Source organism: Thamnophis elegans, chromosome 10, assembly GCF_009769535.1.
Source record: "Thamnophis elegans isolate rThaEle1 chromosome 10, rThaEle1.pri, whole genome shotgun sequence".
NCBI lineage: Eukaryota > Metazoa > Chordata > Lepidosauria > Squamata > Colubridae > Thamnophis > Thamnophis elegans.
The window spans coordinates 39,530,930-39,544,356 of record NC_045550.1 but is presented as its reverse complement, the minus strand read 5'-3'; the positions used below and the strand labels follow the sequence as shown (position 1 = coordinate 39,544,356).

The window sequence follows — 13,427 nt, the reverse complement described above, 5'->3', positions numbered from 1 at the left end:
GGTAGTCCTCGACTTCACAACAATTCATTTAGTGACTGTTCAAAGTTACAATGTCACAGAAAAAAGTGATGTATGACCATTTTTCAGAGTTACAACCTTTGTAACATCCTCATGATCACGTGATCAAAATTCAGATGCTGGGCAACTGGTTCATAGTTATGACCATTGCTGTGTCTCAAAGTCATGTGATCATCTTTTGCAATCTTTTGACAAGCAAAGTTAGCATGTTGCTAACTTAACTATTACGGCTATCACTTAACAACTATGGCAAAAAAGGTCGTAAAATGGGGCAACACTCATTTAGCAAATGTCTCACCTAACAACAGAAATTTTGGGCTCAATTGTGGTCATAAGTTGAGGACAGTACATTGTTCTGTTTAACATAACTGAATTTAGTGAGACTAAAGCATTTTTAATTTATTCTGATTTAACCCAGAACCACCAATTAATTAATGAAGCTACATTCCTGAGCCCATATTATTAGGAGCTGGTATTTAAGTTCACTAAATATAATAAGGCTTACTGGTATATGTATTATTCAGTACAGCAGGAGATTAGTGGCCAAATGAAGAGCAACATTGGCAATGACTGCAGTTGCATTGAAAGAAACCAAGTGGTATGTTTCCACATTACACTAAGCGTATTAAAAATTAATTGATTTCTTTTGTTTTTGCATTATACTGAATAGTTCAGGTTTCAAATGGACTGATTTGGCATAAGACAATAAATGCAAGGGAGCAATTGCTTTCATCTTCCAGTGAAGGAGAGCTCTTACTCCCTGTAACTGCTGCCTCTGTCAAAATGTTAAGAATTCAATATTTGGCAGGAAATTGGAACAAAGTTGTAGTTGCAAATTGTATTTAAATAATCAACATGTTCTTATACTGGAAATTCCTTTCCAAATAATAACAAAATATGGCATTACGCTGTAGTGAAATGCTGCAATTTCCCACTTTTTAGCCAAAGGAAGAGTGAATAACGAAGGTAGCAGTTTAGAAGCTTCATTCAAAGAGGTTTTATTCATTTTTTTAAAAAAAAAAATCCTTTAATGTAGTGCCAAAAATGTCAGTTTACATAATATTTGATTTGAATAATACATTATCCTATGATAGCTATTGACTTCATTTAGTAGTTGGAAAAGCACAAGATCACAATTGGGAACTATAGCTTTTTCATTTAAAAATTGGATGTTGCCATGGTTTATAATATGTAAGGCTCCATTAATACTAGTGTTTAGAAACTGGCAATCTTGTAATACATTAAATATGTTGGTCTAATGCAGTGTTTCTCAACCTTGGCGACTTTAAGTCCTGTGGACTTCAACTGCCAGAATTCCCCAGCCGGCTGGGGGATTCTAGGAGTTGAAGTCCACATGACTTAAAGTCGCCAAGGTTGAGAAACACTGGTCTAATAGTGAAGGCATCAGGTTAGAAACCAGGAGTTATTTAATCATATCTTAGCTATGAAAGACAACTGGGTGATTTTGGGCCAGTCATTCTCTCAGCCCAACTCACCTTACAGGGTTATGTTGTGGGAAAAATAAGAGGAGGAAAAATTATTAAGTATGTTTTGCTCCCTTGAATTATTGATAAAAATAATAAAGGCGAGACACAAATAAGTGCAAAAAAAATACATTCCAATACTTTCTTTTAAGATGATATTTTTGTTTATTTTAGCAAAATAAAACAACAAAAACATTGCACTTTTCATTATTGCACAACACTGATTTTCTAATTTTTGGTACAAATATTGTACGGTTGTAATTCATATTATTAAAAGTTCATAAAAGCATTTGGTTTGGTTTCAGGCTTTTTTCCTGTGGGCAACAAAATTGGAATTTCATTTTCAGATGACAGTTCTGCTCAGTTGGGTTTCCTCATGCAGACTTGACAGCGACTAATTATTTTTTCCATATTTCCAGCTTTTAGAGTCTGTGGCACTGGTTTCCTTTAAATATAAATAAGAGTGATATATTTTAAGTAAAATAGAATTCCCCTACCTTAAACATTAAACTAATAAATGCTGCATCAGTGTCAGTCACCTGTATTTAAATCAAAGTACAAAAAGTAAAAATACTGTATATACTCGAGTATAAGCCTAGTTTTTCAGCCCACTTTTTGGGCTGAAAAAAGCCGCCTCGGCTTATACTCGAGTCAGTGAAAAATTTGCCCGAAATGGAGGAGAAAAAGGGGCGGGGCCATGCTGCTGGGTGACACTCGTGAATGGCCCAGTGCCCCTGTGAGTTTCCCCTCCCTCTGTGTCAGTTTGCCGCGCAGCGCGCACCGCACCATCCCCCCTCCTCACGTTCTAATGTAATGCAGGGCTGTCTTACGATTCCCCTTCCTCCCCCTCCTGCCGCTCTGCAACGATGTCCCACCTCCTCCTTGTTATGGCAAGCAGCCACATAGCGATGTCCCACCTCCTCTGGTACAGTGATCCAATGATAGGAATCACTGTGCCGTGTGTCATAGGAGGCGGGACATCGCTCCCGCGGCTGCACGGGACATCATCATCACAGCGGGACATCAGCATCATGAGGTGAGTGAAGTATTTCATTGAATACACCGCTAGTTTACTGTTTTTCTTTGAAATAAATATTCAAAAACATTATTGGTATCTATTTTTACTTTTGAAATTTACCGGTAGCTGCTGCATTTCCCACCCTAGGCTTATACTCGAGTCAATAACTTTTCCAGTTTTTTGTGGTAAAATTAGGTGCCTCGGCTTATATTCGGGTCGGCCTATACTCGAGTATATACGGTAATAATTGGGACTATGAAGTGCTTTGCATTTGAAGAGAGCTGCTGTACAGCATATAAACCACATGCTCTCAAGTAGAATTTCTCTGTAGTTCTTGAAAATAATGATTTTTCCCCGTTATTGCTGATTAAATAGTTTATGGCAGGAATTCCACACAATGTCGTCCAAAGCATCTTTTTGTCTTTGAATCAAAAGCATTAGGCAGCCCCGACAGTAAAACAGTTGTCATAAAACAATGTATTTATCTATCAAATTTTGAAACCGCCCATCTCCTCACAGAGGGACTTGCTAAATATAATGGCAGGTAAGTATCAAAACAAATTGGCCAAGTACTAGCATATTACAATATAATGAAAGAATGAACCGATTCATTTTAAGTTGCATCACAGAGAAGGTAATGTGAATAAAAATACCTGAACATTCTTCTTGAATTTAGTGTAGCCAACCAGAAACTGTAGGAATTTGAGTAGTAATTACATGTTCCTCGGCCATGACATTCAATGAATGGAAGGGCACGAAATTTTTCTAAACATGACCCTGGAGATGCCAAAGCTTGTCCAGAAGCTTCGGAACCTGCACCAGTATACTGTAATGATAAATGACTTTCATAAAAATCTGTTTTGTTAAGTAATCTGGGGATAAGAAATACCAGTTTTAGACTTCAAATAATAATTGTATCTCAGAATATTAAGACCTCAAATAATTCATACGGGTTATTTTTACATAGCAATTTGGTAGTTTTCGCTACTATTGGTAGAATAGAATAACAGTTGAAGGGACCTTGGAGGTCTTCAATCCAAAACCCTGCCTCGGCAGGAAACCCTACACCACTTCAGACAAATGGCTATCCAACATCTTCTTAAAAACTTCCACTGTTGGAGCATTCATAACTTCTGGAGGCAAGTTGTTCCACTGATTAATTGTTCTATCTATCAGGAAATTTCTCCTCAGTTCTAAGTTACTTCTCTCCTTAATTAGTTTCCGCCCATTGCTTCTTGTTCTATCCTCAGGTGCTTTGGAGAATACTTTGATTCTCTCTTCTTTGTGGCAATCCCTGAGATATTGGAATACTGCTATCATATCTCCCCTAGTCCTTCTTTTAATTAAACTAGACATACCCAGTTCCTGCAACTGTTCCTCATATATTTTTAGCTTCCGGTTCCCTAATCATTTTTGTTGCTCTTCTCTGCACTACTTCTAGAGTCTCCACATCTTTTTTACTTCTTGGTGACCAAAACTGAATGCAGTATTTCAAGTGTGGCCTTACCAAATCATTATAAAGTAGTATTAACACTTCACGTGATCTTGATTCTATCCCTCTGTTTATGCAGATTAGAACTGTGTTGGCTTTTTTGGCAGCTGCTGCACACTGCTAGCTCATATTTAAATGGTTGTCCATTAGGATTCCAAGATCCCTCTCACAATTATTACTATTGAGCAAGGTACCACGTATACTGCACCTGTGCGTTTTGGTTTTCTTGCCTAAATGTAAAACCTTGGTAGGATTTGTAGCATCATAGAACAACAGAAATTTCAGATATTTTTAATAATGCATTCTTTTTTTCTTTGGGAACTTTTTCACCTTTGGGTTTGCAGCGCTCTGCAGCACCATGCTGTCCACATGACCATGAAGATGTCTTCGGAAGCAATGGCTCAATGGAAATGAGCACCTAGCAGAGTAAAATCTGCAGGGACTCCTTTCCTTTCCTTATCAGATTCTTACCAAGAGAAAAACAACAGATTCCTCAAGAATTTCTGGTCTCAAGGCAGTGCGGGACAGATGGGCATGGAGAGTACTGATGATCCATAGAACGGCCGAGGGTCAGGCACAACACTTAAAACCAGATATCCCTTGTAAAAACCACAACACTGCAATTGACAGCCTGGTTTAAAGAACTAGCAAAGTACTGCTGCAGCTGCTTTTGGTAAAATTTCCAACCACTCTGTTAGGAGTCTGGTGGCAACTTTTCCAAGTAACACATTTTATTAGAAGGCATAAGCTGTAGCTCATTTCATAAGAGACATAGAATGGCAAAACTGACACAGAATTAAAATTGCGGGGACAGGAGATGAGGGGGGGGAATAAATTGTTTGTGTAGATACAGCTTACATGTGAGATAGATTTCAAGAATCTAATTAATTAGCATTGCACCTTTTCCCTCACAGCACTTCAATAATAAAGCTTAATAAAATGAAATATATCACTTTGATTGAACACTTTCAGAACTTGTTTTTTAAAAAATCTCTTGTCTAATGAATTTATTTCAATTTATTTCAAACAAAAAAAAAAGCCAGTACTTTTATTTATTTATTTTTCTTCCTACCATAACAAAGGAAAACCCTTCCCAAAGAGATTGCCAGCCTTGAGGACAGGGTGGAACTAAAGTTTTTTGACTGTGGACTGCTATCATCATTGCCGGACCTTCGCAGACAACGCATCTACAAAGTGAGAGACAAACATACCATGAAGAAAAGGGAGAAACAAGACTACAGCAGGCAAATGAATTTGGAAGAAAAGTGATGATAAGGCAGGTAGCTGGGCAGAACACACAGAGAAATGGAATCATTCATTTTTTATTCACCTTTTTACAAAATCACACGCATCTTGATTTTGCTTTTGGAAACCTGTAGTTTATCTGCTTAGTGTTTCTTATATAATATGTATCAAATTAATATCGATATAGAAATTAGAAGGGAAAATCAGGTAGGAAAAATTACCTGCTAATATAGGACTCTAAAGCTCTTCCAGAAATTGGTGCCATATCTTCAGGCATTGGTGTTTCTGTTGACAACCAGTAGGAGTAATCATTGCGGGAAGCAAATCTGCATACTGCTTGGGTATTACATAATAAAAAGGGCATTGTAGTAAATCTTGAAAGACAGCTACCAGTTGTACCTGGATGATTCAGAAGAGAAGTTCTGGTGAGTTCAATATTCAATATAACCTATTGTGTTATAGGTATGCTCTGATGTTTATAATATTAGTACAGATGAAATTCATACAAAGTAGGGAAATGCTACAATAGAGACAATTCTGGGGGGGGAAATAATCTGAGAGAACAAAGGAAGAGCGAAGGTTTTTAACAGGGAAATTTCAAAAGCTATGGGAGGAGAAAACATTCTGGGGTTAATTCCTTTGGAATTATCCTTGCTCTGGGCAAATCAATGTTTAATTTACAATTGGAAGACATGCATTAAAATAAAATAGCTAGAAAACATATACATTTGTTAATGTGACTGTGTTTTTTCCCCCTCATCTTGGTGTTTTCTCAGAGATTTTGAAACAATCAGCTCATAGAGTTCTAAAATAGTACATAAACAAATTAGAGTAATGCTTAAGATTGCTGTCTAGGTTCCCTCAGCCTTTCAACCTACCGAGGTTGGTAAAATGAGGACCCAGATTGTTGGGGGCAATATGCTCTGTAAACTTTTTAGAGCTGTAAATCACTATGAAATGATTTATAAGTCTAAGTGCTATTGCTTATGCTGGTAGTTATTCTTAACCAAAACTCTGAGAGTTTTGGTTAAGAATAACTTTCATCTCTAAGAGATGAAATTACTAGAAATAAATCTGGTAATTTGATTTGGACAATTCATATATACACTGTCTTCTATACCCTGAAAGTGCTGCATATGGAAGATTCATCCCTAAGATGCAGATGTAGTCACAATTCTCTGGGAATTCACCAATTGAGACCCATATTTAGGATTACACTGTTGGGTATGTTATTTTAACCAGGACATTAAATGCTTGCTTTTGCATAGCAAACTTTATGTGATATCTTATTAAGAAAAAAATAAAATGAAGTATAAAAGTACCGAGGTCTTGTCCGTGTGCTTGTTCATTTCCTTGAACAAAAAGAAGAGAGTAGCCACTATAGATGTGAGTTGTCCCAGATGGACATGTAGGAATGTTTGTTGACTGACTGTGCCGGGAAAAAATGAAGCCTCTTTTCACTGGACTAGTTATGCAGCTTCCTGGGAATCCAGGAAGTCCCTTTGTACCAGGAGATCCAAGCAAGCCAGGTAAACCTATGCACAAATTAATTTTAAAAATAATAATTAGAAATATTTGAGAGTCTGTCCACCAACAAACTCTGTGTCAAATATACACAATATTTCCATGATTATTGCCAGGTACAAGACAAAATCCAAACATTCCATTCCATCTTCTTATAATAAATTCACCACTCCTTATTGTAGTACCTTTTTGCCCTTGAAATCCCTTTTCTCCTTTGGGTCCTGGTGGTCCAGTTTTACCTGGAGCACCATGACGGCCTGACTGGCCCATTGTACCAGGAGGTCCTGGATTGATGGATAGAAGAAAAATGTTTACATACGTTCAAAACATACCTAAAAGGAAGGGATCATTCTGGAGAAGATTTGATGCAAACTTATTGCAAGACAAGCCCTGAATAGCACCCAGTAATAACTATTCCTCTGTATTTTACCCAGAAACACCTTCAAACACAGGTGTTTTCTCTCTGAGTTCTTCCAGCATATCTCCTGAGTCCCCTAACACCTGAAATGACAGAAAGGCATCCCAGCCAAAAGCTCCAAGTAACACTGGGGCAATAATCGCCACTAATTCAAATTAGAACAGTGTTTTTCAATCTTGACATCTTGAAGATGTTGGAAAACTCCCAGAATGTCGAGGTCCTCACATCCTTAAGTTTCCAAGGTTGCAAAACATTAAAATAGAGGAAAGGAAATATGTACCTGGGAGCCCAGGTGGCCCACGGGGACCAGGATCTCCTGACATTCCTGGGTTTCCTGGAGGTCCAGCAGGTCCTGGGCTTCCTGGGAAGGAAACTCCTTTCTCAACTGGTCCAGGCTGGCCTAGTAATGAAGATACAATCAATTACAATTATAGATGCATTACCATCGTTTACAATTACAATTATTTATTACAAGCAAATAATATTAAAAATCCAATTCAATTAAGTAAAACAGATCAAATATATTTGCTACCAGGTAGTCCTGTTGGCCCTCGAGGCCCTGCTATTCCAGGTGGTCCAGATGGTCCCCGATTGCCCTTTTCTCCTAAAAGGAAGAGCCTATTATTAGACAGGAATTATATGATTATGATGCCAAAGAATACTTGTGAATTCTATAAAGCTCACATAACTATGGGAATGCATGTCCCAATTTACTATTCTACATCATTTTATCAGTTTTGGAGAGAGAGAGGTTGATGTTATTTGGCTTTGGTAATATAGTAGGATCTATCATCAAAGAAATATGCATTCAGTACAAATACTGGTCTGCACCAATATCTACGTTGGCCAATTATTGCATGCTTTTGCCTAATATGTCTCGAATATATAAACATAGGTGAAGATCTTCAAGCCAAGGAGCTATGAAATACTTGTTTTGAATCTTTATATTTAATGGCCACCTTGTCAAGGAAATAAGCTAACAAGAACAAGACACAGAGAAAGAATCTTTGGACTTCATCCAGGACAGAAATGGGTCGATTTTACACTGGAATTTTCCTAGCTGAATCCAAGTCATTGAATACACTGTCAAAAGAGATCACTGGCTGAGAATCTCCATGGCAACTAGCAGGAATGAACAACCTGTTTTTATTCTTTTTTGAAGTCAGCCTCTTTTTTCTTTTCTAGAGTCAAATAAATTTGGATGGTTTTTTTTTTTTTTTGTAATTTATGCGGGTCTCTTTCTAGGTTTAGAATCCCAAGTTTAAATTTAAGGCTTTTTCCCTGCTACTTCCTACTTTATAAGTTGTGCAAAACGTAATCCAGTTTGATTTCAGAGATAACAAGAACAATACATGTTCACACCATCATCACATCATTGTAGGCAGTGACAAAAATGAGGTGGTTTCTGTTTATCTTGCTTTCTTGTTCATTTTTGAGACTTTCACTCAGGGAAAAAATGGCAAGGAAACAGACAAGCTGCTCTCTATATCTTAGAGTCAATTTGTAAAATATTTGCAAGAAATCACAGCTCCAGAGTTGCATTAAACCAAGCCTCTATAAATAGATCATCCTGGATATGGTCTTTGTTGTGATTAAGATCTAAAAATAAATAGACAACTCAAACAATTAGTCCAGAAGAAGTTCTGTATCTGCAATATCCAATTTATATTTCATTCATGATTTGTGATATATGAGTGACATAATATGACATTCTAGAATTAGATAAAATAGGAAAATACCTTTTATTCCTGGTAATCCTGGAAAGCCAAGTTCACCATCAAGGCCCTGATAACCAGGAACACCCTCAATTCCCTGTAAATCAGGGTAAAATAATCTTTATCAGTTTAAACCTGTCTTCAATAGATTTTGTAAATAGAGTAGAGAGAGAATGCACATCAGTTTAAAAAAACACATTCTTAAGGAAACAGAAGCATTACCAATTGGAGAATATAAATTCAGTCATCATAATTGCTGGCCTTATATTTATATTGTCTCACTAAAAGTAAAAGTAGCCCTGAAACCAATTCTTTGCCATTAGTTATTTAATCCAGCTCTAATTTTGAAATAAGCACCTTATTGTATAGATCCTGTATTATTAACAATTTTTAATGGTTTGGGAACCCATTTTCTTTACTAAAAACAAAATACATGCATAGCTACATTCTTTATTATTGGACATACAGTTTTATAAATGATATTCTCAGAAGAATGATGGCCTCAACAGAAGAAAAATCACCCATATCCTAAACACTCATAGTTCAATGAACGTGGGATGAACATTCTTTTTCTATTTGCTCTGAGCTTTCGTGCTCCCATGCCTTAACAGCAGCTAGTTATTAATTATAACAGAAATGAAACAGCTTATTCTATCTTTCAGTGAAACAGCAACACCACCAACAAAATCTTAGGACATTTCACCAGCCTACTGTGACACGCACTAATACACCCCCTAACATTGATAGCTAAAAAAATGAAGCAGAATAAAATTCCTGTTTTTTAAAAAAACTGATTGTTCAAGTTTAATCATTTTTGCAAAATGTGATAGCTTCCCTCATCTACAATTTTGCATTGTTGCAAGTCTAAAATATAAAATCAATGAATGACTAATAAAGGATATTTATTTAACTTACTGGCATACCAGGTGGGCCATCATCACCTTTCATTCCTGGCAGGCCTGGAGTTCCAGCTGTTCCTCGGACACCTTTGTTTCCTTTTATGCTGTAGCCTGGGACTCCAGCAAGTCCTGGGCTACCACGAACACCTATATTTCATGGGGAAAGTACATGCATTTGGGAGTAGTATATTAACCAAGAATTATGTTAAATTACCATATATGCATATACATTCTATCTCTTATATCTCCTTAATAAATTACAATGTATGTATGATACTTTTTAATTTAAATCTCCAAAGTTAGTAGTAAGGTCCACTTCCACAGGCAGCTGCCAGGAAGAACACCCACACATACACACTTAACACACCACAAGCTAAAGGCTTTTAGTCTAATACAATCTTGTGGAATATTAATAATATTGTATGTACCTCAGGGGAGGTACATACAAGTCCTTAGAATGCCATAGACAAAACAATAGCCCACAACTCTCATAAATTCCTCTCTCTATCTTGAAAGGCTTTATCAGGGGATTGGATAAGTTAATGGAGGACACGTCTGTCAAGCACTAATAGTCTTAAGATAATGGCAGACAAGTTTATGGAGTGCTAATAGTCTTGAAGACAGGTTGGATGTATCTTGCCTCCAAATACATTTGCAGGAAAGAAAATTGGGTGGGGGGGAATATGCATCTCTGCCAATATGCAGAAAGGAAAGGTAAACATGATGTGCTTTGGTCTGATCCATCAAGGCTATTCTTATGTTTCTATATTAAATTCAGAGATTATTGGACAATTAGTACATATGCTACAAAATGTCTACCCTACAGAAGACAGCTGCTTGGCTCTTTAACTGTAAAGCAGAACAGCTAAATGAAGAGTGAAAAACGCCTAAAATGAAAGTAGAAAAAAAATCATGATGAATCTGCTAAGGCATGAATAACTTCATCTATTTTGTAGTAATGATAAGGTGCAGCAAAGCAAATGTTAAAGTTGCTGTATAATAATGGCTTCTTACCTGGATTTCCATCTGGGCCAGGAGGACCTCTATTTCCTTTGGAGCTAAGTATTTTCCCTGGTTTTCCTGGAGGTCCTGGTGGTCCAGGTAGGCCAGGAGGTCCACCAGGTCCTTGGTCTCCCATGACACCTTTAAAGCCTTGTGGTCCTGGAAAACCAGCTACTCCCATATCTCCTTTGATACCTTGGGAATTAATATTTTAATTAAGTTAAGAACATATTATTGATCATTATATTTGTAAGGGTAGTGTGATTTGTTCCAAAAATTCTAAAAATCCTAAGCTAGTGATGTCAAGAAATATAACCCATCATTACTGGTCTCTCCACAGATGTGTTTCTTTCCACATATTTTCCATGAATATACTTTTGGGAAATACAATCTACTTTCCTCTTACAGGAATTATAATGTTGGATATATAACCCAGTTTGGATCATATGTTATGAATTAGAAGTTACTCTCTTTATGACAATCACTTTTAATGTTACTACATTTCTAATCAGATGATGTGATGACCTATCAGCCAAGAGTAGACAATCCAGGAATCCTGAAGCATTTAGATTCAACTCTATCCTGACTCATATCTTGCTGTGGGCAATATGTATTATTAAAAAAATAACATTTTAAATAATATAAATATCAGCATATTGCCCCCAACAATTTGGGTCCTCATTTTACCGACCTCAGAAGGATGGAAGGCTGAGTCAACCTTGAGCCCTGCCAGAATCAAATTTCTGACTGTGGGCAGAGTTTTCCTGCAATACTGCAATCTAACCATTGTGCCACCATGGCTCTTATATATAGTGTGGAAGATTTTTAAGATTCTGTATTATGAATTTACAGCATCACAGGATTGTATTGTGAGGAAAATAGGAGAGGAAGGTATGTTGACTATATTCACCATCTTGAGTTATTTGTAAAAATAATAAAAATGGGATAAAAATAAATAAATAAAATAAATAAGATATGCAGTATAATTTTACCTTTAGATCCAGGAAGTCCTTTAGGGCCAGGAATTTGTTGCCCTGGTGAACCTACATGATGATAATGTATTTTTTTTATTTCAATAGTAAGTTAAGAAATTTAAAAGGCATTATATTACAATGGTATTAATAAGAAATATGGCTGAATGTTATACTGAAAATTCATATTCCGAAGACCCATTTTTTTCTATGAACGTTCAATAATGTTCTTTATTTCTTGATAAATTTATTTAACAAAGGAGTTACTTGCTTAAATAGTTCCAACATGGCTAATACATATTGTGATTTCCACATTGCTGCAAAGTAGTTCCAAGTTAATAATTATATAACTGGTTCAAATTCTTGTTCCGAGAAGTATTTGAAATACTGTATGTTTTAAAAGTACAGCATTAAGAATAAATGAAATCCCATTTTTATGTTCCTTATCATCTTTACCATAGTTTTACAGCCCTATTTACAAAAAGAGGGTTGTGAAAATAACTACAGACCCTTCACATGCTGGACATAAATTGTTTCAACTTCTACCCTCAAAATGACACTCTAGGGCATTGCACATCAGAACAACTAGACACAAGGACAGTTTTTCCCCCCAAATGCCATCACTCTGCTAAACATCTAATTCCCACAACATTATCATATTAACTATTAAGACCGTTTTACTATTATTCTTCTCTTCCTTCCTAGTTCCTGTCTCTTCCCACTTATGACTATAACCATGTTGCATATATCTTTAAAATTTATATTGTTTTATTTGTTTCCTAGTATAATTGGATTGCTTATTAATAACCTATGACTATCACTAAGTGTTGTAACTTATGATTCTTGATAAATGTATTCTATTTTATTTTTCTTTATGTACACTGAGAGCATATGGACCAGACAAATTCCTTTGTCTTTTCCAATCACACTTGGCCAATAAAAATCTATCCTATTCTATATGCTAAATAATGAAAAATAGACAAAATATTTGAAACAATTTTGCATCCAGCATCTAACAACAAAAACAATCAATTCAAGTAATGTCCATTATAGAAATTATGTGGTTAAAAATTATCAAGGGTAATGCCTGGTAGCCATTCTTTTAAAATAGTCTTATTAAAGGTTAAGCAACTAAATTAAATTTGAGCATTTGTCAGCGATGAAAATAATTTGGCGGAATATCACAATCCCAAATTAGCAAATTTTGTGATAATATGAAAAAGATTGCAACAAAATAAAAACCTCGTGTTCCTGTTTCTCCAGGTGGACCATAAGTACCATCATGTCCTTGATTACCCTTTTCACCAGCTAATCCATTTTCACCAGGCAATCCAACTGGGCCTAAGGAAAATAAATTTTAAAGATATATTTATTTTATATGCATTTCAGAAAATAGGGAGAAAAAAACCCACATTTGCTTAATATCATGATGCAACCATAATATAATGGAAAAGTGGTTTGCTAAACAAAGTCAAAACACTAATACTGGCAAATCAAATTTTGTTTGCCCTTGAAACACTGTAGAAAAACACTGCTTCCTTCTAGAATACTGGTTGGTAATGTCTCTGAATTATAAGATAGTATAAGTATATCAAGGAGACTATCTTCCAATTGTTCTTCATCACAGATATGTGGATACCT

The 13,427-nt window shown here is 36.0% G+C and overlaps 1 protein-coding gene across 1 annotated transcript in view; it reads right to left on the bottom strand.

Moving 5' to 3' along the window:
- Positions 1-1,703: 1,703 nt before the first annotated feature.
- Positions 1,704-13,427, bottom strand: part of COL4A3 (collagen type IV alpha 3 chain) — a 69,431-nt gene continuing 57,707 nt past the window's right edge. The window contains exons 40-52 of the mRNA XM_032225330.1: positions 13,029-13,127; positions 11,808-11,858; positions 10,828-11,010; positions 9,830-9,960; positions 8,939-9,011; positions 7,732-7,803; positions 7,480-7,599; positions 6,967-7,065; positions 6,580-6,792; positions 5,479-5,656; positions 5,085-5,199; positions 3,174-3,346; positions 1,704-1,947 (exon numbers count right to left, since the gene is read on the bottom strand). Of these exons, the coding sequence (XP_032081221.1) occupies positions 1,863-1,947; positions 3,174-3,346; positions 5,085-5,199; positions 5,479-5,656; positions 6,580-6,792; positions 6,967-7,065; positions 7,480-7,599; positions 7,732-7,803; positions 8,939-9,011; positions 9,830-9,960; positions 10,828-11,010; positions 11,808-11,858; positions 13,029-13,127 (1,592 nt within the window). The 3' untranslated portion in view covers positions 1,704-1,862. The remainder of the gene's footprint in view (positions 1,948-3,173; positions 3,347-5,084; positions 5,200-5,478; positions 5,657-6,579; positions 6,793-6,966; positions 7,066-7,479; positions 7,600-7,731; positions 7,804-8,938; positions 9,012-9,829; positions 9,961-10,827; positions 11,011-11,807; positions 11,859-13,028; positions 13,128-13,427) is intronic.